The sequence below is a fragment of the Hemicordylus capensis genome, chromosome 14 (assembly GCF_027244095.1).
Source record: "Hemicordylus capensis ecotype Gifberg chromosome 14, rHemCap1.1.pri, whole genome shotgun sequence".
NCBI lineage: Eukaryota > Metazoa > Chordata > Lepidosauria > Squamata > Cordylidae > Hemicordylus > Hemicordylus capensis.
Genome location: NC_069670.1, coordinates 17055146 through 17080866, shown reverse-complemented (window position 1 = coordinate 17080866; position 25721 = coordinate 17055146). Strand labels below are relative to the sequence as shown.

The window sequence follows — 25721 nt, the reverse complement described above, 5'->3', positions numbered from 1 at the left end:
TTTGGCTTTTTGCGAGAAACATCTTGGGATCTTGTCTTGAAATAATTAGGACACGTAAACAACAGAAAACAGATTTTTAATTTTTTTTTACAATTTTTATTGGTATTCTGCAGTTTATAAACTTATAAACCCTTCATATCCCCCCCTTCCCTTCCCATACCCACCCTCTCCACCCCAAACCTGTCATTTCCCCCCACACCCGTTGGGGGAAAATTAATTTCTAAAGCAACTAATCCAGATTTAAAAAAAAAAACAAAACTTGGATGGGCATCTCTTGTGTGGCCACAAGAGGGCGGAAGAGAGACACTGTTTTCGTCTGGCTTGACTCACTCTCAGTGCCTTTAGGCACCAGAAAGAAATACTGTAGGTCAGAGTAATCTGTGCACCATAGAAACCCCCTCCCTCTCCCCCCAGGCAATTATACAATTATACCTCTTCCTCCTTCCTTCCTGCCAGGCTCTCCTTGGCTTCCTCGGGTCTCCTTTCCTGACAACTTGGCACGTTCTGTTGGTTCAGAAGGCAGCTGAGTTGCCCAGTTAACTCTTCTGAGGACCAGCTGCAAAGAAGTGAGCAGACCTGGGGAGGCTGCTAATTGCACCTGGCTGCCCATCACGGTCCACGCTGGGCAGTAAATACAAGCACAGCCCCCAACAGCAGGAGCGCTCTTCTCTGGGCATTATTGGTCTCTTCTTCTGTCCCTGTCATTAACTTACAGAGAGCACCCACACATAATGCATTTGGAATTAAACATAGGCAGCTTTTTAAAATAAAGGGCGATACTGATTCAGACAGATCATCTGCCATTACCGTAGGCAAGCCCCTTATGGAAGCTGCTTGCTGAGTCAAGAAAAATGCCCCACTTTCGAAAGTATTTTCAGTTGTGTGTGTGTATGTGCAAACCTAGCACAGCATCCCTGCCTGGGGCTGTCCCTGGAGCTCTGTGTGTGTGTGTGTGTGTGTGTGTGCGCGCGCGCAATTTATGTCTCTCTCTCTATTAAAATATATTTAAGATTTGGAATCCTCATCTCCTTCCTTTTGCTCTGGAAACCACTTTGGGATCCCCCCCCACACACACACCTTTGAACAGGCAACTGGGGAGATTCTATCCCAGTTCTGATCATTTTATTCTGATCAGGAATAAAAGAGGGGGCCTCTCTCTGAGGGTTTCCTCTTTTGGTTTTCCCAGGGGTGCCCTTTCTCTCCTGTATGTAATGAGAATTTGCATGGCCCTTGCTTCCCTTATTGGGGAGAGCTGGCTTTAGGGACACCTTCACAGTCTGCTCAGGAAAGGATGATAGTTCTTTCAGCAAGTGGTGCTTAGATTTGTGCCAGGGGAGGAGGGGGATCCTTTAAGGGTTTCCCCCCTGCTCTAAAATGAGGATTTAATTAGTAAAAGGATCAGGTGCAGCAGGGAATGGATCCAGAGCAGCAAGGGGATCAGAAGTGGAGTTAGGTATTTCTACTATGTTTCAAGAGTTATATGTTAAACCTTGGTTTTATTTCTTTTTTTGATTAAATGTAATTGTTGATTTGTAGAGTTTTACATACAGAGTTTTCACCAAGATTTGAGTGGTTTTGATGGGTTTGTATTGGTCGTTGATGTCCTGATGCTCTGATTTTATTTTTTAAATAAGGGAGTTAAAAGAAACTTTGCAGGGGGGTCACACTTTGGTTGATTACTAACATTAAGTAGAGCAGATCGTCAGGGAAGGTTGCTTCAACTAGTGTTTTAGAAATATGGAAGGATTCAGAACAGCATTTAGATTAAATGATGCTGTGTGTCATATTTAATTTAATTAATTTGATTTCTATACCGCCCTTCCAGAAATGGCTCAGGGAGGTTAGGAATATTTGTTAGGAACATGCCATATACTGAGTCAGACCATTGGTCTATCTAGCTCAGTATTGTCTTCACAGACTGGCAGCAGCGGCTTCTCCAAGGTTGCAGGCAGGAATCTCTCTCAGCCCTATCGTGGAGATGCTGCAAGGGAGGGAACTTGGAACCTAGATGCTCTTCCCAGAGTGGCCCCATCCCCTAAGGGGGGGAAGATCTTCCAGTTCTCACACTTCTAGTCTCCCATTCATATGCAACCAGGGCAGACCCTGCTTAGCTAAAGGGACAGGTCATGCTTGCTACCACAAGACTAGCCTCTCCTCTCCTTGTTGCTTGTCAAGGTTGTATTTTATGGTGTCCTTTATAGCTGAGACACATTTGTTTTGCTACCTTTGTTTTGATTCCTGTATAACAGTATGAGTGCTCTTGGAAAAGGTTGTTTATTTAGAGTGTTTTGGGCTGAGAGCATTCTGTGCTGCTTGTGATCGGAGGGGTTTCTCTTTTGACTCTGCCGGGGGTGCTTTTGCTCCCCACTTTTTTCTGGTTTTCCAGGGTCACATTGACCAGGCATGGAGTTGTTCAGCTGTTCTCCAGCCAAGTCCGGTCATCACTTAACATAAGCTTGTGTGTGGCTTCTTTGGGGGTCCATAGCAGCTTCAGGGGGGGACTTGTAGCAAGGAAAGAAGACAGGCTTAAGTAACCCTTGCCTTGTACCATGGCCCTGATTCAGATCCCGCTTCTTCCTCAAATGCTATTTTAAAGAGAAACTTTCAACCCCTCCCAAGTAAAATCTTCCCCAGACAATCGTAACCTTCTCTTGTTCGTTGTTTAAAAGTTACGCTTTCCCACCTGTGTCTGTCTCCGTTTCCCCTAGGCCATTGTTTCTCTCCAGCTTAAGGCAAACTGGTTTTCTCAGCCAACATATTGCTGTTCTAAACAGCTTAAGGAGGGTTCCATGAAAATGTGAAGTGACTTTAGGACTTGCAAGTCGGGTGACATCAACTCTTCAGCCCTCAATGAATGCTGATTACTTCAGTAATCACTCCGTTGCCTCACTCAGTTGCATCTGGGAGGAGAGCTGGTCTTGTGGTAGCAAGCATGACTTGTCCCCCCTTAGCTAATCAGGGTCTGCCCTGGTTGCATCTGAATGGGAGACTTGATGTGTGAGAGCACTGGAAGAGATTCCCCTCCGGGGATGGAGCGCTCTGGGAAGAGCAGAAGGTTCCAAGTTCCTCCCCTGCCAGCATCTCCAAGAGAGGGCTGAGAGAGACTCCTGCCTGCAACCTTGGAGAAGCCACTGCCAGTCTGTGAAGACGATACTGAGCTAGATGGACTCCTATGTTCCAAAGAGCTATTTAAATGCTTGGTTCTGTTCTGTGAATAGCTTCATTCTCTCTCTCTCCTGCCTCCTCCTCATATCACACCACAGTCTGCTTTGACATTCATGTCAGTTTCACATGCCCATTTGCCATGCAACATGCTAGCTTTGCCTACTGATGGCTTTTAGGAAACCATTGAAGACATACCTGTTCAGCCTGGCTATTGGATTTTCTGTTTTTAAACTGGATTCTATATATGTGTTAAATGTCTCTTTTAAAAACCTGGGTGTCTTAATTGGTTGTAAACTGCCTTGAGAGTTTCTGTTACAGGCAGTGTATAAATTTATTAAACAAACTGGGGGTTGGGGGGACACAGCCCAAATCCCTGTGGGAGATGCAGAATGAATCTGGCTCTTCCTGAGATCCTGGCTTCTGCTTGTAAAAGTGCAATCTTCACTACACTACAAGGAATATTTATATACAGCTTTGCAATCAAAAGTCCCCAAAGCGGTTTACATAGCTAGAAATGAAGATGGCTCCCTGTCCCCCAAAGGGCTCACAATCTAAAAAAGAAACATAAGACAGACACCAGCAACAGCCACTGTGACTGGAGGGGTGCTGTGCTGGGGATGGATCGGGCCAGTTGCTCTCCCCCTGCTAAATAAAGAGAATCACCACTTTTTGCTCAGTTAGCAGGACAAACTTGCTTCACCTTGCATTTAATCAATCTTGTGTGTGTATTTATCTGTTCTTGCCCTCGAAATATCTTTATTAGATAGAGAGCTGGTGATTTTAAAAAAAGATAAGCAATCTAGAGGAAGCAGAAACAGCCACCAGTTAACCCAGTTCTCTGTTTCAGGTACCAGAAATTAGCAGAGCTGGCTGCTGTCGAATCAAACCTATCCTCCTTGAGTTCTGCCTTTCTGGGGGATTTGTGCACTGTACTGCCATCAGCCGAGTGAGAAGTTAAAGGAGAAAAAGTTTGCCCCGTGGTGATGCAGAAGGGTTTGGAGTTGGTTTGGAAGAAGACCTTGAAACTAGCCTACCTCTCAGGGCTGTTGTGAGGATGACATGGGGAAAGGGTCCACGGAGGCTGCCGAGGCTCCTCGGAGGAAGGACTGGCTATCAATGTAAGTACAATGTCTTACATCACGACAAGAATCTGAGTGCAGCATTTATCTCTGCACACACGGGCTGTAATTGTGGACGGTGGGCGGGGGGGACAGGGGGCTTGTCGTGTGCTCTTGGGTCCCGTCATGGATATTTGATTCTGTTCTAGCCTGGAAAATGATGACCTGTTTACCCACAACTTCTTCACATGAAGCTTCATCTTTTTATTTCAGGAGGTTTGCAGACTTTGAGAAAGAAGTCCACCGTAGCTAATCAAATTACTTCCTCCAGTTTGAGAAGGAAGTTAGCACGGGAGGGGCGACTGATAAATCTGAGTTAAAGTAACAATACCACAGTGGAAAATGTCTGATTAGTTATCTGTTCAGAGAGGGTGGCAATTCAATTCTGCCACGTCCTGGAATTCTTTGCACTTTTAGTTTATAAGCAAGCACCATGTTGTTGTTGCAAAACCCTTTGCAGTCAATGTTATGTTTTGATGTCTTGGTTTTCATCTGTACTAGACACTATAGAAGCCAACACTGATTGTGGCTTTCTCTTGTAAATACCTACATAGTGGTGCACATTTTGGATTAGAGCCTTGCAAACGACAGTTTCCCATGAGTAGGGTTGCCATTTGTAAGCTTCCCAAATCTGGGTGGCCTAATTTGCATATTATGCAAATTATGTGGCAACTCATTTGCATTTTATTTATTTATTTGACAGAGCTGTATACTTTCCCCTCCTTCTCGGCCCTCCCATGCGATCGGATCCAGAGTGAAATCCAGGCAGTGCATTTGAAATTCCTTCCTCTATGGTTCTGTAATCTGGTTTACCTCTCTGGAAGCAATCGGTGTACTGAACAGCTCTAACAACAGTAGGGCGAGACTGTTTCCTTCACATGTTTAAGTTGGACGTCGTTTCTAGTAAAAGACTCTCTCTCTTCCACCAATGCCTTTGAACAAATCTCAGCCAGGGTGCAAAGCAAGAGGGCCCTATGACGCCGGAGCCAGTGTTCTCTCTAAGGCATGCACACGTTTGTGCTCTGACAAGCTTTTTTTAATGTCTGCTCAGTTCATTTTAGAGCCTGCTCAGCTTGAATCAGGAAGCCTCCGCTCTGAAGGCACGTAGGCACACACGGCCTTGATACAGCATGAAAAACATTAGAGTGAACACTGTTAGGAGCCTGTGGTGAGCCCGAAACATAAACCTGTTGGGCTACTCCAAAAAGCAAGACATCCCAGATGCTTTCACATATATGGCTGTGGAAATGTTACATTACTGGCTTCTGCAGAGCAGTAAATATTGCATTTTCACTTGGAGCAAAGAGGCACCTTTCCAAGGGGTGTTTTTTTTTGGGGGGGGTCTCTTACATCGAGCAGAAGAGCAACTGGACCTATCCCGCCTTGGAAGGAACTGGTGTGGTGTCTACCTTCTGCCTCCTCTTAGAGAGTGAGCCCTTTAGGGACAGCAGGCAACCATTTCACCAGTTGGTACTTCATTTTTCTACATAAACCGCTTTGGAAACTCGCTTGAAAAGCGGTGTGTGTGTGTGTGTGTGTGTAGTGCAAATACTAGTTTGCACAGAAAAGGTAGGCCTCCTTGAAATGCAAGAAGGCCCCGGTTGGAACACAACACACACACGCACGCACGAAACCCTTAGGACGAGTGCCTGGGCAGGCTAGTGGGTACCCAGTTGGGACACAACACACACGAAACCCTGAGGACAGCCAGCAGGCATGATGCCCCAGAATCCAGCCGCACTCCAGCCCTCTTCAGGCAGTACAAACTGGAGATGCTGTACTGTTGCTGGTGGCCTCTGGTCAGATGACCTCTTGCACGCCATATTTAGATGGGCTGTAAGCTCTGGGGACATGGTCAGGTGCAAGGCTCCGCTGTATACCATCATGCGGGTATTCTCAAGGGGATTGTATAGACCAGGGTTTCTCAGTGTTGGGGCCCCAGATGCTATTGGACTTCAACTCCCATAATCCCCAACCAAAGGCCACTGGAGCTGGGGATTATGGGAGTTGAAGTCCAGTAACATCTGGGGACCCAACGCTAAGAATCCCTGGTATAGACCATAACTGAAGTTGCCACGAACAAGGTTTTATGAAAATAGTTTACGGCTGCAGCATCTGGTACAACCTCTATAGGTATTAATTAACACAGACAAAGATTTAGACAGCAGAGCAGCACATTGATTACACTGGGCTTTACATGAAACACCATTTCAAGGAACACTGTGTTTGCTTCTGAACGAAAGTGCAAGAAGTGTGGCAGAAACATTCCAGAGCTTGGGGGCAAAAGCAGAAAAGGCCCTGTCCCATGCTGACTTAACTTGCTTCTGATTATTATTTATTATTATTATTTTTATTATTATTCATTTAATGTATATACCGCCTTACTCCAAAGGCTCTAGGCGGTTCAAAAAAATAAATACAATAAAAATGAAACAGCTTTTCAAACAACAGCTTAAAGACAATTTAAAACTTTCAACTGGCTTCCTTTTCAAACATGACGGATTTGCTTCATGGATGAATTGCTCATCATCTGCCATCCTCCTGAAATACAAAGATGAACTTGCAAGTGAAGAGGTTCTAGGGAAATAGGCCAGCATTTTATTTTATTTTTAACATTTATATCCTGCTCTTCCTCCAAGGAGCCCAGAGCAGTGTACTACATCCTTGAGTTGCTCCTCACAACAACCCTGTGAAGTAGGTTAGGCTGAGAGAGAAGTGACTGGCCCAGAGCTGAATCAAGCAAGGAAATATATTTTCCAGGCCAGAGCTGAATCAAGTCAGGAAAGAGAGGGTGGTTTCATTTCCAGGATCCACGACAGGACACACGTACAGCAGCCCCACAAACACACTCCAAAGCCCACAAACAATGTCCACCATTACAGCTCGTGCCAGCAGAGATCAAGGCTGCACTCAGCTTCTTGCCGCGATGTGCAATGCTGGAGTGCAAGAGACAGCCTCTCTCTCTGCAGACACAAGCTCGAACGGTGGACAAGGAGCTTCTGAGTGTGTCACGGCAGGCAGTGGCATGGAAACATCTTGCGGCTTGCTCTCCTTCTCCACCGATTCCCCATCCTTCTCCAGAGTGGATGGAACAGCGACATCATAGGCCAAGGACATAATACGCACATTTCTACCCAGTCCTTCCTTCCAAGGAGCTCCACTGATCCTTTCTCCATGTCATCCTCACAACAGCCCTGAGAGGTAGGCTAGTTTCACGGTCTTGTTCCAAGCGAACGCCAACCCTTTCTGCATCGCCTCAGAGAAATTGTTTTCTCCGCTAACTTCTTCTCCACTCAGCTGATGGCAGTGCAGGGCGCGTGCACACCTCCCCCAGAAAGACATAATTAAAAGAGGATACGTTTGTTCCCACAGCTGCCAACTCTGCTTATTTCTGGTGCCCAGAACCTGGAATGAAGAACTGATTAGAACTGGATTGAGCGGTGGCTGCATCTGCTTACTTGAAATTCCTTGAAGTCACCAGACTTTTCAAAGGGCATGTGTAGATAAACATAAGCACACATAAGATTGAATATAAGATCCCTGCTAACTTGGCAAAGCGGCACCTTTGAATGTGGCGATTCTCCTTTTTTAGCAGGGAGAGAGTAACTGGCCCTCTCCACCCCCAGCACAGCATCCCTCCAGTGACTGTTGCTGGTGTCTATCTCATATTTCTTTTTAGATTGTGAGCCCTTTGGGAAGAGAGATCCATCCTATTTATTTGTTATTTCTCTGTGTAAATCGCCCTGAGCCATTTTTTGGAAGGGTAGTATAGAAATCGTATAAATAAAATAAAATAAAATATATGCAAGGTGAACATGACACTTAAGATTACAGGTAAAAGCCAGACTCTTTGGACTAGCTTTTAATTTTGCAAGTCAGCATGGATTTGGGCTGGTCTTCCTCAACTGGCAAAACCCCCACTGCTGTACGAGGAACTGCACATGAAACCAACATGAATGTTAAAGCAGTCTGGGACGTGATCCGTGAAGGCTGTAGTGAGGAGAAAGAGAATGAGCTACTCAAAAGAAAAACAAAACCAAGCGCCTAAAGAGAGCCTAGAGAGCCCTTTGGGTCCAGACTCAACGGAGAGATGCTGCATTTCCTACAGGAGGACAGAAAAACTGATCTAATCATTTTCACATGTGCCCGAGTTGCTCCGCATTCAGTGAAACCCTGCTAAACCCTTTAGGAGTTCCTGGAGGTTTTCAGGGAATGCCAACTTGCCTTAAGCTGGAGGTCGGGTGCGATAAGGTCTAGGCATTGGGAAGTTGGGGATAAGAGCCCACCTTTTAAACTGAGGACCACCACGCAGGATCCTGCTAGACACAGACTTGGCATACTAGGGGCTGCCTACACAGTCTGCCTCTGGAGTGTCTCTACAGCCACCAGGATGAAGACGACGAATATTTACGTACCACCTTTCAACAAAAGTCCCCAAAGATCTCAATAAATAAAACAGCTTAGACACGCGTCTCTACAGACCCTCATCCTTGTGTAAAAGGAGAGTGGTGTCAACAGACACACGAGTGTTTCGCTCCTGGAATAACCAGCACCCCGAAAGACCGTGGCTGAAGGAATCTTTATTTCCATCACCGATCAGAAGCCGGAGCAGTCCCCCACAGTTGGCCTTGGAGGCTGGCTCTGCCTCGGGAGGGAGGCAGAAGAATCGACATCCCCAGCCGGGGCTTAGATGATCCAGCTCTCCGTCTCTTCTGACCTTGTTTTTATCCCACACACAATCACAGAACGGGAGCGCTCCCAGCCCCCTCCCCAAACTGGGCAAGGCTCCTCCTCTACCCAGTGGACGGTCGTGTGGACTGCCCGACTATCGTGCAGACATGTCCCAAATTGCAGGGATCGTGGCAACTGGGTTCTGTCCCCTTCCACGCGGCTTTCCCAATAGCTGGATCTGCCCTTCTCTTAACCATATTCCTGCTCATCTCGGCTACCTTCTGCACGGCTCCAAACATCTCTCCTGCTCTAAGAGAGAAAAGATGCCAGCATCCAAAGAACACAAGCTAAGAAGAGACCGTTTAAGAAAAGAAAGAAAAATCTCCAGTTTATTTTTTCATTTTTCGTTTTTTTTAAAAAAACCCACCAACGAACAAGAAATCCATGTCAGTACAAATGTTAACCTGCCTCCCCTAATTGCAGGCATTTCAGCAGAGGAAGCGAAAGCAAAGACGCCCCCCCACTCCCAACAGTGTTCGCTGGTGTAAAAAGCCCACCACAGCTGGGGATGATGGGAGTCGTAGTCAAAAACCTCTGGAAATCCCTGTTACAGGGAACAGTGACCCGCCCAGCTAAGCCCATTGCTTAGCATGGCTTCTCTTTCACAGTCTTCTCTCCCCCAAACCCCCGGCAAAAAAAAAAAGAAAAGAAAAGAGAGAACTGAGCACTTCAACCAGTGCTACTCGGCTCCAAGGAGATTCGAACCCGGGACCCGTTCCCAACAAGGCTCCGGACGGCAAGCAAGAGTAACTCTAGTCTATCGAGCGGAGCAACAGGCAGGCTGGACCCAGTTACCGAGCTGGGTCTGGGGGACGAGGGCGGGAGGGCGTGGCGGCTCAGAGGGACTTGCGGGGCCGCTTGAGGAAGGAGAGGGTGTAGTCGCGGGGGGCCGAGACCTTCTGCTTCTTCAGCTGCACCTGCGACTGAGCCGTCAGCTGGAGCTTGATGGCGCTGGAGTTGATCTTGGCGGCCACCAGCAGCTCCTTCATGCCCTTCATCTTCTCGCTCTGGAAGGTGAGGAGGGGCCCCTCGGGGGGCGGGCTGGGGCCGCTGCTGGGGCCCTCCTCCTTCTCCAGGGGGAGCTTGTCCAGCCGCTGGCCCGAGCTGGGACGCCGGCGCTCCGCCACCTTCTTGGGCAAGGGGGGCTCCTCGGGCTTGGACTCCCGGCGGGGACCCCGGCGGCGCCCCTCCCGCGGGTCTTCGCTGCCCTGGTCGTCGTCGTCGCCGCCGTCCACGTCTCGGCTCACTAGGGTCACCTTTTGCCGCACCTGGGAGGGGGAAAGGAGAGCAGGTCAGGTGGCGGCAAGCAGGACCGGCCCCCTGCGCTAAGCAAACCCTAGACTAGAAGTGTGAGCACTGGAAGAGATTCCCCTTCTTAGGGGATGGAGCCACTCTGGGAAGAGAGCAGAAGGTTCCCAGTTCCCTCCCTGGCAGCATCTCCACGATACGGCTGAGAGAGATTCCTGCCTGCAACCTCGGAGGAGCCGTTGCCAGTCTGTGAAGACAAGACTGAGCTAGACAGACCAGTGGTCCGACTCAGTATACAGCAGCTTCCTATGCTCCTGACCCTTAACATGACTTGATGCCAGCCTTAACCACACAGCCCGGCCTGGTCCCCCACACGCTTTGGCCTTCGCCCCCCACTTGCCCTGGGCGACAAGAAGGACCGTCCCTCACCGTCCCGTCAAAGCGGCTCAGCGACTGCACCAGGAAGGTGGCCCAGCCCACGTGGAGGACAGGGGTGGGGCTGCCTTCTTCCCACTTGCAGATCCCGTCGTAGAAGCGCAGGAGGTGGGCAAAGCACTCCGGGTCCTGCAGGGCAGAGCCGCCTGCCTGGAACGGAGAGGCCTAGGCAAGAGAGAGGGCGGAGGGATCAGCTTAGTCTGCAAACTGGGGCACCCTCTCACTCGTTCCTCTCAAGCCAGGTGGCCACCTGAGACATCTCAGGGTAGGCCAGCCGAGGCTTGTCCACGTGCCAGGTCCATTCCAACGCTCCCCGCCCATGCAAGCCACCCCCAAACCCTGCCTCTTCTTCCTCTTCCTTGGGTGGGTGGGTGGGGGGTCTCCTAGCCAACCCCCAGCTTAGGCAAGCCTGGCTCTCCAGCGGATGTTGAACTACAACTCCCATCATGCCCAGCCACAGAACACAATGCCCAAGAAAAGCAGATCTTCCTCAGATTCAAAATCCAAGCTTTTTGCTGTTAGGAATTGAGAGGTCATCTTAAATTCAGAGCCCCTTTCAAGTAAACGCAGGTACAACCTGTCATTAACTTCTACTTTTTAAAGGGATCATCTTAAATTCAGAGTCATCTCCGATTCGGGCAACTATGGGACGATTCAAGTTTACCATACATGGCCATTATACAATAAAATGAACAACATTTGAAGCTGAAATCCTATACATTTCAAACTGTTTTTCTACTTCCCTTAGTGAAACACACTAAAAATAAATAAATAATAATCTACTACATCTGTTTAATTTCTTGAACTCTCCTAGAAGCGTAATCTGTGCAAAATGACTGCCTGGCTAACGACAGGCCCCACCTATTAGTAATAAATCAAATAAAGTTAATGATCAGCTCGCCTATCGTGGACGCAGGTCAGGGCCTTCTCAGTCATTGCCCCCGACTTTAGAATGCTCTCCCATCCACTCCCTGGTCTCCATCACAGTTTTTAGAAAGCAAGTAAAATCTTGGCTTTATGACGATTGCTGTTGCTGCTGCTGCTTTGTATCTTATGGTTATTATACTGAACATGCTTTCAAACAACTTTTAAATCAGATTTGTATTTTTATATTCCAGTGTCATTTTTACTGTACAGTTTTTATAGTTTCATATTGTTTTAAACGCCTTACAAATCGGCTTGAGATTATTTATTATTATTATTTATTCGATTTCCAGACCGCCCTTCCAAAAATGGGTCAGGGCGGTTTACACAGAGAAATAAATAAATCAATAAAATGGATCCCTGTCCTCAAAGGGCCCACCATCTAAAAAGCAACATCCTTTTAAATGAAAGGTGGTATAAAAAAAAATATCAATCAATCAAACAATATTTCGTTGTTACTTCCATAGCATCTAACACCACAGCTCTGTCAAAACTCCACTGGCCACAAAGGAGGAGATTCATCCGGGCGATCCGGGATCTCGGTGGTACTCAAGGGTTGTGGCAGCAGGGTGGGAGTAGGCAGCCCCCACTGGGTTCTGGCAGGGGGTGGGCTGTCACACCCCTTCTTACCTCTCCTCTCTCGCCAGCTCCCTTTTCCTCCGCTAGGTCAGTGAGGCTGGCCACCTCTTTCAGCAAGTTGGGAATCACGTCGTTGGCCACGTCAAAGAACTCCTTGTAGATCTCCTCGTCTTCCCGGCAATAATTATAACTGGAAGAGGGATGAGAAAAGGGAGGTGAGACTGCGGGAGGCTGAAGCCGGCTCCTCCCCTCCCCTGCTTCCCCCACCTCCCGAAAAAGCAGCCACTGTTCTGATGGACAGAAACTCCATGCCTTTCGCAGCTCCTGTGAAAAAACCAGTAATGGCTGGCGCGAAGATTGTATTGAGGAAATAATTATATGGAGATGCCAGTGACAGGGCACGAGGAGGGAGAAGTGGCTAAGGCGGAATAATAGGATCGCAGAATGTTAAGAGGGGGAAAGGTTCCCTTGAGGTCCTCTAGACCAACCTCTCCTTAATGCAGAAAACTGCCACAGCAGCTGGTCATCCAGTGAAGGAGACTCACATGCAAGAGGCTGAGGGAAGGAGAGCCGGTCTTGTGGTAGCAAGCATGAATCCTCTGCTTTGCTAAGCAGGGTCCACCCTGGTTTGCATTTGGATGGGAGACTACATGTGTGAGGAGGGGGAGATATTCCCCTCTGGGGATGGGCCTGCTCTGGGAAGAGCACCCCCCCCCGCTTGTGTGCAGAAGGTTCCAAGTTCCCTCCCTGGCAGCATCTCCAAGATAGGGCTGAGAGAGACCCCTGCCTGCAACCGCGGAGAAGCCGCTGCCAGTCTGTGTAGACAATACTGAGCTCGATAGACCAATGGGTCTGACTCGGTAGAAAGCAGCTTCCTCTGTTCCTAACAAAGAAACACAGCAAGCTGCCTCATACTGAGTCAGACCACTGGTCCGTCTAGCTCTGGACTGTCTACACTGCTCGGCAGATTTTAAGATTTTAGATCTCAAAATAATTTAAAATAAATAAATAAAGGATGTAAAAGCCTTTTAAATAACTTCCAGATTATCCGGTTCCCGCAGCATTCTTCTCACACGCACATCCCAACCTATACTGAGAGTTGTGCAGAACTTGGAAAGGAAGAAATGCAATTAAAATTTTTTTTTAAGTCTGACGTCGTTTTAAGTGTCTAGCTTTCCGAATACTGTGGCCAATCCTTAATTAATCACTTCCTGAAATAGCTTCCTTCCAGGGAACCTTCCCCTTTAATGACTTAGCTGCAATCCTATGGACATTTCTTTGGAAGTAAGCCCAAACTGAACATTTAAAAAAAAAAGATGTACTTTTAAGTTCACAGGCAGAGACTGTACTGGGGAGGCTGTCTCTTTCTTAAAGCTCTCAGCTGAAACTGCTGCTCTTGTATTCTTTCAATGAGTGGTAGTCAGAGAAGACGCGATGTAAGATCAATACTGCTGTTATTATTACATATGAGGGTGCTGGACTAGGACCGGGGAGACCCGAGTTCAAATCCCCATTCAGCCATGAGACTTGCTGGGTGACTCTGGGCCAGTCACTTCTCTCTCAGCCTAGCCTACCTCACAGGGTTGTTGTGAAAGAGAAACTCAAGTATGTAGTACACTGCTCTGGGCTCCTTGGAGGAAGAGCAGGATATAAAATGTAATAATGATGATGATGATGATGATGATGATAATAACAACACCTGTCTGACTGTGTAAACAAGAGAGATAATCCACAATAATAATAATGACAATAAAATTCAACCATCCCAGGTCCTTGGGAAGGAATCGATGTCTGGATAAAACAAACCAGTCAATAATACCTGTCTGACTGTGTAAATAAATAAATAAATAAATAAATAATACTGCATGGTGCACAGAGGCCATTATATCACCCAAATTGCAGGCAGATAGGTGCCGGGATTTTGATTCATGCTCACTGTAACATTTTGGAGGTTTGACTTCTTGCCACTTAAATGGCTACAACTGGAACAATGTTTTTGTTTTTAAGAATCCGATCAGCAGCCAAATTGCTGCATAGTGCTGCCCCATAACTTGCAATCTTTGTAGTCATGTATTATTATTATGTTTATTAAATTTTTATAGATTTTTATAATCATGTTTTCTGTACTTTTGTACTATGTATTTTAATTTTTGAGATCTGTACCTCTGTATTTTAATTATGCATTGTTCTAATTATATCGTAAACCGCTTTGAGATTATATTTTAATGAAAAGCAGTATATACATTGAATGGATGAATCAAAAGAAGCAAAATGTGTCTCCGCATTCAGAATCTGAAAGGCTGCAACAATAAGGCTTGTCTACAGGCAAAACATCCTTGACACTCGTACTCCCGTTCACATAACCCACCTCCACCACAAGCACCTTTCTTTCAGCCTCAGATCCATCTCTTCTATAAGAAACAAAACCGGAAACGAAATCCCTGATTCCATTATAAGTAGGGCTATATATATATAAGGCTATTACAGGCAGGAGAACCGCAAGTTTGAAAGAGACACGCCCCTAGCCAGGTCCTCTCCTTTATCCATTGGGCCGACGATTCAGGCAGGTAAGGGTTTACTCTCTGCCCAGGGGGAGCTGTGTTTCCAGCTGTGAAAATAAAGAAGGCGGGGTGTGTGTGGGGGGTGACAGGAAGGCACTCACTCTTGGATAACCGTGGCCGAGTCAGCCCAGGCCTCCAGGGCTTCCTTGACGTTTTTGTTACGGCAGTGGTAGCCGGCCACGTACATGTACGGGTAGATATGCTCGTTGTGGTAGTACTGCTTGGTGGAACTGATCCCCTAGAGGAAACCGGAGGGCGGAGGAGAGAGAAAGAAGAGAGGGTTTAGAATGAGACCGGGTCAGAGCTGGACATTCAGGCCTAGGGGCTCTTTAGCAGGGGGAGAGCAACTGGCCCTCTCCATCCCCAGCACAGCATCCCTCCAGTGGCTGTTGCTAGTGCCTACCTTGGGTTTCTTTTCAGATAGGTCCCTTTGAGTTTGGGAATCACCCCTGTCCTACGGGCATCTTTAAAAACGTGGCCTCTTCTATTCAGCAGGAGGAGAGCTACTGCCCATATCCAACCCTGGCGCAGCATCCCTCCAGCGGCCGTTGCCCTGCTCCCCCCCTCGCCCTCCTGCTTCTCTCAGTTCTGTCACCTTTCTCCCCCGCCCCCTGTAAATGCCAATATTATTGGCTGGGAGAAGGGCCCAGAGACGACTGCCCCACTCAGGACAGACTGATCACAATATCCTGCCTAGATTGTGGTCCCAGCCCAGGGCACGCCCTCAGAAGAAGCCCCCTGTACCTTGAGGAACAGAATACCTGATGGTAGATGAAGAGGGGGTCAGGCCGGCCAGGGGTGGGCTCAAGTTCCTCTAGGTCAGCCAGGTTCCCCAAAGCCATCGGGTACCTGTGAAGGGAGCCAAGGGGTTGAAAGGACAAGCCGAGAGGACCGGGGGCTCCGGTTAGGATCAGACATACGATCGTGTAAGATGGTTCTGCCACTGATCTATTTGACCGTAATAAACTGACTGATTGCTGGACAAAGACCAGACTTCCACGCGCATGCCGAGGACAGAATTATCCATGAATCATCACGCCCAAGTTGGGGCAGCAGGAAAAGAGAAAGTTAACTCAGATTCCTGCTGCTCTGGTTTCCAGAAGAAAGATCCACCTTTTTCAGTGGGCAGAGAAAATAGTTTAGGAGTTAAGAGCCCCTGGAATGATCGATATTATTGGGGGTGGGGGGGGATGCTCATTGTGATTTTTGACGAGGTCTACGTGATCTAAATGTTTATATCTTGCTCCTCCATACAATAGTGCCAGGGCGCCTCCCAAGAAGGGTAAAACAATAAAGCAGACTGAAAAAGTTTACAAGGTTAGCAAAAAATAGGACCCAATTAAAATCAAACTTCAAAGGAATTTTAAGCCCACCAGATGCAGAGAAACATTAAAAGGCCTCTCTAAGAAGACAGAGATGTGCACAGGGCGGGGAGTGGTTCCCTTAAGGAGCTAGTAAGGTGCTCCTTATCTGCTTGTCCCCGCCCCTCCCCGCCCTAGCAAAGGCGAGGGGCCACAACCAATAAGGTGGTCTACCTAGATTTGCAAATATCTTATGTCTTACCCCCCCCCCAAAAAAAACCCTACAAATTGGCCCTCAAAGAGAACACAAATAGAAAAAAGGATTAGGAAAGAAATTGACAGAAAGGACAGAGCGGGAGGTGGGACTGTGCTTTCTCCCAAATACTCACCTCTCCAGGTGGCCCAAGTCATAGAGAACCCAGAGCAGCTTCTATAAAGGATGGACACAAAGGTGAGTAAGAAAGAGGCCACAATGACCCAAAGACGGAAGGCTTGGAGGAGAGGGGCAGGCAGGCTGAGGCAAGAATATGTGGGGAGTGGCTGGGCCAAAAGCTTTCGCCAAGAATAGGCATGATAGGAACTCAGGAAGCTGCTTCCTGCTGAGGAACTCCTGCTTCCCTTGGACCACCTTGCTGAGTGTTGCCTGCCCAGGCTGGCAACAACTCTCCAAGGTTTTGGGTGGGAGTCTTTCCCAGCTCTAACTGGAAACGCTGCCAGGGATTGAACCTGGGAACTTTTGCATGCAAAGCAGATGCTGTATCACTGAGCTATAGCCAGGTGGACATGCGGCAGATGGGGGCCATGCCAAGGGAGAGGCAGCCCCCACTAGGAGGACTGGGGAGCTGCAGTCGGTGCACGGGCTCACCTGTTGCAGCTGCAGGAGTTCCAAGCTGTCGGAGTGAAGGTCGATGGAGGGATTGATGGCACACACCATGAAGGCCACCTCCATCTGCCGGGTGCAGCACAGGTAGGAGCCCTTCAAGTACAGCCAGCTCTGTTAAGGGTGGTGGGGGGGAGGGAAATGAAAGAGGAAATTCAACAGGTGCTGCACTTCAGTTTCATTAATAGAAGGGGGAAGGCGATCCCAATAAACTGCTTGGCTAGTTTTGAAAGGTCAGATATAAATATCACAAAATAATACACGATGAAAATGAACTGCCCTTTGTCATTCATCCAGCAAATCTTCATGACGCTGCTGTGCAAAAGGTGGCCACAGGGGGGCACCCTTGACACACCAGGAAAATGTATTGCTTTTTGTCATTCATAAAACTAATTCTCAGCTTGCTGCAGTAAAAGAACTGGCCACGGGAGGGCACCCTTTCGCCACTCCAGGAAAATGTACCATCATTTGTCATTCACCTAGCCTAGCCTCACCTGGTTGCAGTGCAAAAATGAGAGCTGGGGGGAGGACGAGAGCAGCTGGGCGGGCGAGAGAGCAGCCGGGCGGGGGGGGGGGAGGGCGGGCGACAGAGCAGCTGGGCGGGGGGGAGGGCGAGAGCTGCCGGGCCGGGGGGGGGGCGAGAGCCGCCGGGCCGGGGGGGGCGAGAGCCACCGGGCGGGGGGGAGCAGCCAGGCGGGGGGGAGGGCGGGCGAGAGAGCCGCCGGGCGGGGGGGAGGGCGAGAGCAGCCGGGCGGGGGGGAGGGTGGGCGAGAGAGCAGCCGGGCGGGGGGGGAGGGCGAGAGCTGCTGGGCGGGGGGGGGTGAGCCGCTGGGGGGGGTGAGCCGCTGGGCGGGGGGGAGGGTGAGAGCCACCGGGCGGGGGGGAGCAGCCAGGCGGGGGGGGAAGGGCAGGCGAGAGAGCCGCCGGGCGGGGGGGGAGGGCGAGAGCCGCCGGGCGGGGGGTGTGAGAGCAGCTGGGCGGGGGGGGGGGCGGGCGTGAGAGCAGCCGGGCGGGGAGGAGGGCGAGAGCCGCCGGGCGGGCGGGGGGGAGCAGCCGGGCGGGGGGGGAGGGCGGGCGAAAGAGCCGCCGGGCGGGGGGGAGGGTGAGAGCCACCGGGCGGGGGGGAGCAGCCGGGCAGGGGGGGAGGGCGGGCGAGAGAGCAGCCGGGCGGGGGGGGGAGGGCGAGAGACGCCGGGCGGGGGGGGAGGGCGGGCGAGAGAGCCACCGGGCAGGGGGGAGGGCGAGAGGGCGGGCGAGAGAGCAGCCGGGCGGGGGGAGCACGAGAGCCGCTGGGTGGGGGGGAGGGCGAGAGAGCAGCCGGGCGGGGGTGAGGGCGGGCGAGAGAGCCGCCGGGCGGGGGGAGGGCGAGAGCCGCCGGGCGGGGGGGGGAGGGCGAGAGCCGCTGGGTGGGGGGGGGGCGAGAGGGCGGGCGAGAGAGCAGCCGGGCGGGGAGGAGCACGAGAGCCGCTGGGTGGAGGGGGAGGGCGAGAGGGCGGGCGAGAGAGCAGCCGGGCGGGGGGGGAGGGCGGGCGAGAGAGCCGCCGGGCGGGGGGGAGGGCGGGCGAGAGAGCCGCCGGGCGGGGGGGGGAGGGCGGGCGAGAGAGCCGCCGGGCGGGGGGGGGAGGGCGGGCGAGAGAGCCGCCGGGCGGGGGGGGGGGAGGGCGGGCGAGAGAGCCGCCGGGCGGGGGGGGAGGGCGGGTGAGAGAGCCGCCGGGCGGGGGGGGAGGGCGGGCGAGAGAGCCGCCGGGCGGGGGGGAGCACGAGAGCCGTTGGGTGGGGGAGGGCGAGAGAGCCGCCGGGCAGGGGGGGAGGTCGGGTGCGAGAGCAGCCGGGCGGGGGGGAGGGCGGGCGAGAGAGCCGCCGGGCGGGGGGGAGGGCGGGCGAGAGAGCCGCCGGGCGGGGGGGGAGGGCGAGAGCCGCCGGGCGGGGGGGAGCAGCTGGGCGGGGGGGGGAGGGCGGGCGAGAGAGCCGCCGGGCGGGGGGGAGGGCGAGAGCCGCTGGGTGTGGGGGGAGGGCGAGAGGGCAGGTGAGAGAGCAGCCGGGCGAGGGGGAGCACGAGAGCCGCTGGGTGGGGGGGGGAGGGCGAGAGAGCAGCCGGGCGGGGGGGAGGGCGGGCGAGAGAGCCGCCGGGCGGGGGGGAGGGCGAGAGCTGCCGGGCGGGGGGGAGGGTGAGAGACACCGGGCGGGGGGGAGCAGCCAGGCAGGGGGGGAGGGCGGGCGAGAGAGCCGCTGGGCGGGGGGAGGGCGGGCGAGAGAGCAGCCGGGCGGGGGGGGAGGGCGGGCGAGAGCTGCCGGGCGGGGGGGGGGTGAGCCGCCGGGCGGGGGGGAGGGCTACAGCCACCGGGCGGGGGGGAGCAGCCAGGCGGGGGGGAGGGCAGGCGAGAGAGCTGCCGGGCGGGGAGGAGGGCGAGAGCTGCCGGGCGGGGAGGGGGGCGAGAGCCGCCGGATGGGGGGGGAGGGCGAGAGCCGCCGGGCGGGGGGGAGCAGCTGGGCAGGGGGGGAGGGCGGGCGAGAGAGCCGCCGGGCGGGGGGGAGGGCGAGAGGGCGGGCGAGAGAGCAGCCGGGCGGGGGGGGAGCACGAGAGCCGCTGGGTGGGGGGGAGGGTGAGAGAGCCGCCGGGCGGGGGGGAGGGCGGGCGAGAGAGCAGCCGGGCGGGGGGTGGGCGAGAGCCACCGGGCGGGGGGGAGCAGCCGGGCAGGGGGGAGGGCGGGCGAGAGAGCCGCCGGGCGGGGGGGAGCAGCCAGGCGGGGGGGGAGGGCGGGCGAGAGACCAGCCGGGCAGGGGGGAGGGCGAGAGCCGCCGGGCGGGAGCAGCCGGGCGGGGGGGGAGAGCGAGCGAGAGAGCAGCTGGGCGGGGGGGGAGCTGCAGTGCAAACGTGGTCACAGGAGGGCGCCCTTGACACACCTGGACAATACATTGCCTTTTGTCATTCATATAGCCTAATCTCAGCTTGCTGCAGTACAAGGACTGGCCACAGGAGGGCGCCCTTGACACACCTGGACAATACATTGCCTTTTGTCATTCATATAGCCTAGCCTCACCTCGCTGCAGTGCCAAAGTGGCCACAGGAGGGCGCCCTTGACACACCTGGACAATACATGGCCTTTTGTCATTCATATCGCCTAGTCTCAGCTTGCTGCAGTGCCAAAGTGGCCACAGGAGGGCGCCCTTGACACACCAGGAAAATGCATGGCCTTTTATCATTCATATAGCCTGGCCTCACCTCGCTGCAGTGCCAAAGTGGCCACAGGAGGGCGCCCTTGACACACCTGGACAATACATTGCCTTTTGTCATTCATATAGCCTAATCTCAGCTCGCTGCAGTGCCAAAGTGGCCACAGGAGGGCGCCCTTGACACACCTGGACAATACATTGCTTTTTGTCATTCATATTGCCTAGTCTCAGCTCGCTGCAGTACCAAAGTGGCCACAGGAGGGCGCCCTTGACACACCTGGACAATACATGGCCTTTTGTCATTCATATAGCCTAGTCTCAGCTTGCTGCAGTGCCAAAGTGGCCACAGGAGGGCGCCCTTGACACACCTGGACAATACATTGCCTTTTATAATTCATATAGCCTGGCCTCACCTCGCTGCAGTGCCAAAGTGGCCACAGGAGGGCGCCCTTGACACACCTGGACAATACATTGCCTTCTGTCATTCATACAGCCTAGTCTCAGCTCGCTGCAGTGCCAAAGTGGCCACACGAGGGCGCCCTTGACACACCTGGACAATACATGGCCTTTTGTCATTCATATAGCCTAGTCTCAGCTCGCTGCAGTGCCAAAGTGGCCACACGAGGGCGCCCTTGACACACCTGGACAATACATTGCCTTTTATAATTCATATAGCCTGGCCTCACCTCGCTGCAGTGCCAAAGTGGCCACAGGAGGGCGCCCTTGACACACCTGGACAATACATGGCCTTTTGTCATTCATATAGCCTAGTCTCAGCTCGCTGCAGTGCCAAAGTGGCCACACGAGGGCGCCCTTGACACACCTGGACAATACATTGCCTTTTATCATTCATATCGCCTATTCTCAGCTTGCTGCAGTGCCAAAGTGGCCACAGGAGGGCGCCCTTGACACACCTGGACAATACATTGCCTTTTGTCATTCATATCACCTAGTCTCAGCTTGCTGCAGTGCCAAAGTGGCCACAGGAGGGCGCCCTTGACACACCTGGACAATACATTGCCTTTTATCATTCATATAGCCTGGCCTCACCTCGCTGCAGTGCCAAAGTGGCCACACGAGGGCGCCCTTGACACACCTGGACAATACATGGCCTTTTGTCATTCATATAGCCTAGTCTCAGCTTGCTGCAGTGCCAAAGTGGCCACAGGAGGGCGCCCTTGACACACCTGGACAATATTTTGCCCTTTGTCATTCATATTGCCTAGCCTCACAGGAACATAGGAAGCTGCCATATACTGAGTCAGACCATTGGACTATCTAGCTCAGTATTGTCTACACAGACTGGCAGCGGCTTCTCCAAGGTTGCAGGCAGGAATCTCTCTCAGCCTTATCTTGGAGATGCTGCCAGTGAGGGAACTTGGAACCAGTGCTCACACATGTAGTCTCCCATTCATATGTAACCAGGGCAGACCCTGCTTAGCTAATGGGACAAATCATGCTTGCTACCACAAGACCAGCCTCACCTCAATGCAGTGCAAAAGGGTGCCCTCCTGTGGCCACTTTTTGCATTGCAGCAAGGTGTTCATTTGCTGTATGAATGACACTGACCGGCGGCAGCTGTACACTTGCCTGGCATCTGGAGATACTGCCCAGGATTGAACCTGGGAACTTCAGCAGGCAAAGTTTATGCTCTCAGCTAGGGCTACTCAGCTTTAGCTCTCCAGCTGTTTTTGGACTACAGCCCCCAGAATGCCCAGCCAAGAGTCAGGGATGAAGGAAATGGCAGCAAGTTGAGCAGCCTACAATGCTAACCACTGAGCTATGGTCCCCATAGTTGCTCACACCCCAAGATACTGATGCCCAAATGAGCCTAGAACACAGAGCATGCATATACACTCTGAAAAGCCTAGCCATGCTAGAAATTTATCCATTGACTCCAGCGGCAGTTTGCCAGTTTGGGAGCAGAAAGGAGGACCGCAGAGCCCTCATTCATCAGAAACGTCCCTCCGCAGCCGTTCTGTCCCATCCCCCTCAATCAAGCCTTGGGCCGCCTCGAAACCGAACCGCGGAACGGCAGCCCCGGCCCGAGTCTCGTTACCCGCTCCGCCACGCCAGAGTTGACCGTCTGGCCCCGCCGGTCCTCATTGCCCTTGCCGTGCCACGTCACCTCCGCCGTCTGCTCGCCGTCCTTGCCAAAGACCACCCAGGCGTGGTCCTCGGAGAGGGCCAGGTGCACGTCCAGCAGGCCCAGTGCCTGACAGGCCCCAACCACGGCAAAGGCCACGCCAGAGCTGTCTAGCTTCGTGCCTGAAAGAGGGGAAGAACGAGTCGTTCTCAGAGGTGGCAGGGCTACCAGACTCCAGGCCTTCTTTTTTCCAAGATGCCCAGGAGAAGCACGAACCTGCAACAAAATGTTGCGGAATATCCCTGGTGTGCATGGGTTATCTGAGCCCGTGGCGAAAGCATTAGGCACTTTCCCCCCTCAGAAGCAAAAAAAAAAAAAGGTGATGATCGTCTCCTTCAAGCTGAGCAAGTTCCCACGCTTTTTGTTCAAGCCCTCCCCCCTCAACAAGTCCCATTAGCTCTGCCCATCTCCTTGTCTGTTAACTGCCCTCTGGATCAGCGAACATTCCTTCCACTGAGTTGCACTGGAGCAATGTCGGCATTTTGAGGTTATTTTGCTCCCTAAAGTCCCCCCCCCTTCAGACTGATGTGAAGTCAACATATCTGTGGGTTACCCAGAGTCTGCCAGTCCCAACTTCTCTCCCACAGGTGCCCCAATCATGCATCCACAAGGATCATGACATTTCCAGCTCTTTTAGAAACCCACACTTGGCTTTTCAACACTGCCACCGCACTGCACAAGGCAGTGAAACAGAGGCTCAGCCCCCAAGGTGGACAGCACCATCTCCTTAAGACCCCACCTGTGATGAAACTGAAGAGCGACTGGATGTGTGCCCGGTCCTTGAAGTAGGAGCGGCTGAGGCTGTTCCAGATGACGTCCGATACTTTCTTGACCAGCTCCCGGGAGGAGTAACCATCAGGCCGGGGGTAGAGCGAGAGGTCGACGGCCCCGCGGATCTGGGCAGTGAACCGGGCGTGCAGGGCCCCAATGATGCTGAGGTCGGCTACTGGGAAATAGGTCAGGCTATCAGGACCCTGAGCCGGCTCGAAGCTGATGCCAGGGACGTTGGTGGGCAGGACGCGGTTGACGGCCAGGAAATGTTCCACGAAGCCCAGGACGAGCGAGAGCAGCACCAGGTCCGGCTGCTCCCGGCGAAGCTCCAGTTCAAAGAGGCGCACGACATCCGGCACGGAGCGTAGGGGGAAGAGGGCCTTCTGGGCGCCCTTCAGCCCCATGGCCAACGGAGGCTCTGGGGGGTGTGCAAAGGAGAGGAAAGGGGTCACACACACACAGTAGGGATGAGAGCACACTCAAAGCTACATTGGCCCAGAGGTTCCCACCCTGGGTCCCCAGATGCAGCTAGACTACAATTCCTATCATCCCCAGCCATGGTGGGAGTTGGAGTCTCGCAGCATCTGGGGACTCACAGATGGGAATCTCTTTACCGGCTAAACATGAACAGGAGGAAAGATTCATCTCCTCCTCTGTGAGCATGCATACGCTCATGTGCAAAATCTGTATTTTGGGGATGGCACTGCAGCTCAGAGCAGCTGCTTGGTACACAGGAGGCCTCCCCGCCCCCAGCCCCAATTCCCAGGTAGGCTTGGGGAAAACCGCTGCCTGGAGCCCTAAGGAGCTGCTGCCGGTCAGTGCAGACAATCCTGAACTAGATGGACCAGTAGTCTCACTCAGCAAATGGCAGCTTATTTCATAATCCGAACTTTATCGTGGGAGGGAGGGAGGTTAGGGGCAATAGAAGGGTCCCAAATGCAAAGTGCCTGCAGCACAGAGAAAAGCCACCAGAAGAGTTATCTCAAGGCGCCATAATTTAAATCCAGAAACAAGAAGGCTCACACCAGGCAAGAAAGACGCGGGGATCAGGATCTCCGCGCAGGCGCTGCGTTTTGCTCCCTTGGATCCCTCTAAGCCCAGGGCAGGAAGGAAGCGAGACGCGCGCACACCCCTTTCTGTCGCCTCCAACCCCCCCCCCCGTATTTGCAAATGAGCCTTCCCTTCCACCTTCCCTTCCACCTGCAAACGTCTATGGCGGGGAGAGGAAGGAACCATTGAGGGAGGGAGGGGGTTACCGGTAAGAGCGCATTCCCAGCCACCCCCCGACACACCCCCTGCGCCTCACCTCGCCAACTCTCAGATTTGAATGCGCTGCGGCAGCCCTCGCAGCCATGAAGCGCGCGCAAAGGATCCTGGGAGTCAGAGTCCTGCGCGGGCAAACAGCATGCCGGGAAGGTCCCTTCCCTTGGCTCTTGTTTTTGCCAGACAACCCCAGTGCACCCTGGGAGTCTAGTCTTGGCGGCCGCGGCGCTCAGGCTTCGTCTCGCTGTGCATTCTGGGAGGTGTAGTCCTTTGTCCCTCGATACGCTTTACGAGGCGTTCTGGCGTTGCAGGGGAATTTTGCTCTGTAAATGGAGTGGGGGATTACTGTCTCAGCAGTCATCACAGGGGTTATTAAACTTAGGTCCCCAGATGTTGCTGGACTACAACTCCCATCAGCCCCAGTCGCAATGGCCAAAGGCCATTGGTGGGAGCTGTAGTCCAACACCTGGGCTCCCAAGTTTGAGAACCCCCTGAATTATCCATATTTCCTTTAGTCAAAATGCACTATCCTTCCAAAGTCCCAAAATCATGTAGTACTGCCAAGCCAAGTATCCCCCTCCCACACCTGTGCATTTGGTTGTTTTTTTTTTTAAAAAATTGCCTAGTGCAGAACTTTGCATTTGTCTCTGTTGAATTTAATTTTGTCTCAGTTCAGTTTTCAATTTTACCAAAGTCGTTTCATGTGGTGTTCTGAGGCCTTTGTTATCCCTCCCACCTTTGTGCTCTTTGCAATTTAATGAGGATTAAACCCCAAAGTTCCTCTAAGTCAGGGGTTCTTAACCTGAGGTTGGTCAATAGAGCTGCGGCAGGGTGAGGCACACGGATCTACGCAAAATCTCTGCTGTTTTGAATTTAAATTTGCTTGCTGGAGACGCAGAATACAGTTATTGAAAATGACCTTGTGGAATTCTCCGCCACAGGATGTGGTGGCAGCCAACAACCTGGATGGCTTGAAGAGGGGTTTGGATAACGTCATGGAGGAGAGGCCTATCAACGGCTACTAGTCTGAGAAGCTATAGGCCACCTCCAGCCTCAAAGGCAGGATGCCTCTGAGTTGCAGGGGAGTAACAGCAGGAAAGGTGGCATGCCCATCTCTTGCCTGTGGGCTCCCCACAGACATCTGGTGGGAACCTCCATTTGAACTTCACTTGCAGCGAGCCACAGAAAACAAGGCCTCAGCACCACTCAAGGAGTCCTGGGGCTTTTTCTGTTTAAGGTAAAGCGTGCCGTCAAGTCGGTTTCGACTCCTGGCACCCACAGAGCCCTGTGGTTGTCTTTGGTAGGATACAGGAGGGGTTGACCATTGCCTCCTCCCGCACAGTCTGAGCTGATGCCTTTCGGCATCTTCCAGTATCGCTGCTGCCCAGCTTGAAAAACAAAATGGTTCTTACCCAGGAGTTCCAC

At 52.5% G+C, this 25721-nt stretch overlaps 1 protein-coding gene and 1 long non-coding RNA gene across 4 annotated transcripts; one reads left to right on the top strand and one right to left on the bottom strand.

The window, feature by feature from the left end:
• The first annotated feature begins 1396 nt into the window (after nucleotides 1-1396).
• Nucleotides 1397-5517, top strand: LOC128337696 (uncharacterized). Its single transcript, XR_008312401.1, has 3 exons — nucleotides 1397-1453; nucleotides 4013-4283; nucleotides 4987-5517. It is a non-coding gene; the product is annotated as an uncharacterized LOC128337696 (long non-coding RNA).
• Nucleotides 5518-9315: 3798 nt separating this feature from the next.
• Nucleotides 9316-25633, bottom strand: MEN1 (menin 1). 3 transcript variants are annotated; one of them, XM_053278267.1, is made up of 10 exons: nucleotides 24340-25633; nucleotides 23002-23451; nucleotides 22176-22384; nucleotides 16928-17056; nucleotides 16452-16492; nucleotides 15523-15610; nucleotides 14863-14999; nucleotides 12252-12390; nucleotides 10692-10862; nucleotides 9316-10282 (listed from the first exon to the last, which is right to left on the bottom strand). In XM_053278267.1, exons 2-10 carry the CDS (start codon nucleotides 23435-23437, stop codon nucleotides 9851-9853), a joined length of 1782 nt encoding a protein of 593 aa, XP_053134242.1. In that variant the 5' UTR covers nucleotides 23438-23451; nucleotides 24340-25633; the 3' UTR covers nucleotides 9316-9850. The 3 variants fall into 3 exon arrangements, with proteins under 3 accessions (XP_053134242.1, XP_053134241.1, XP_053134240.1); XM_053278266.1 differs by lacking the exon at nucleotides 24340-25633 and adding an exon at nucleotides 24059-24294 and having other exon boundaries at nucleotides 22245-22384; XM_053278265.1 differs by lacking the exon at nucleotides 24340-25633 and adding an exon at nucleotides 24059-24292.
• Between the last annotated feature and the right edge of the window lie 88 nt (nucleotides 25634-25721).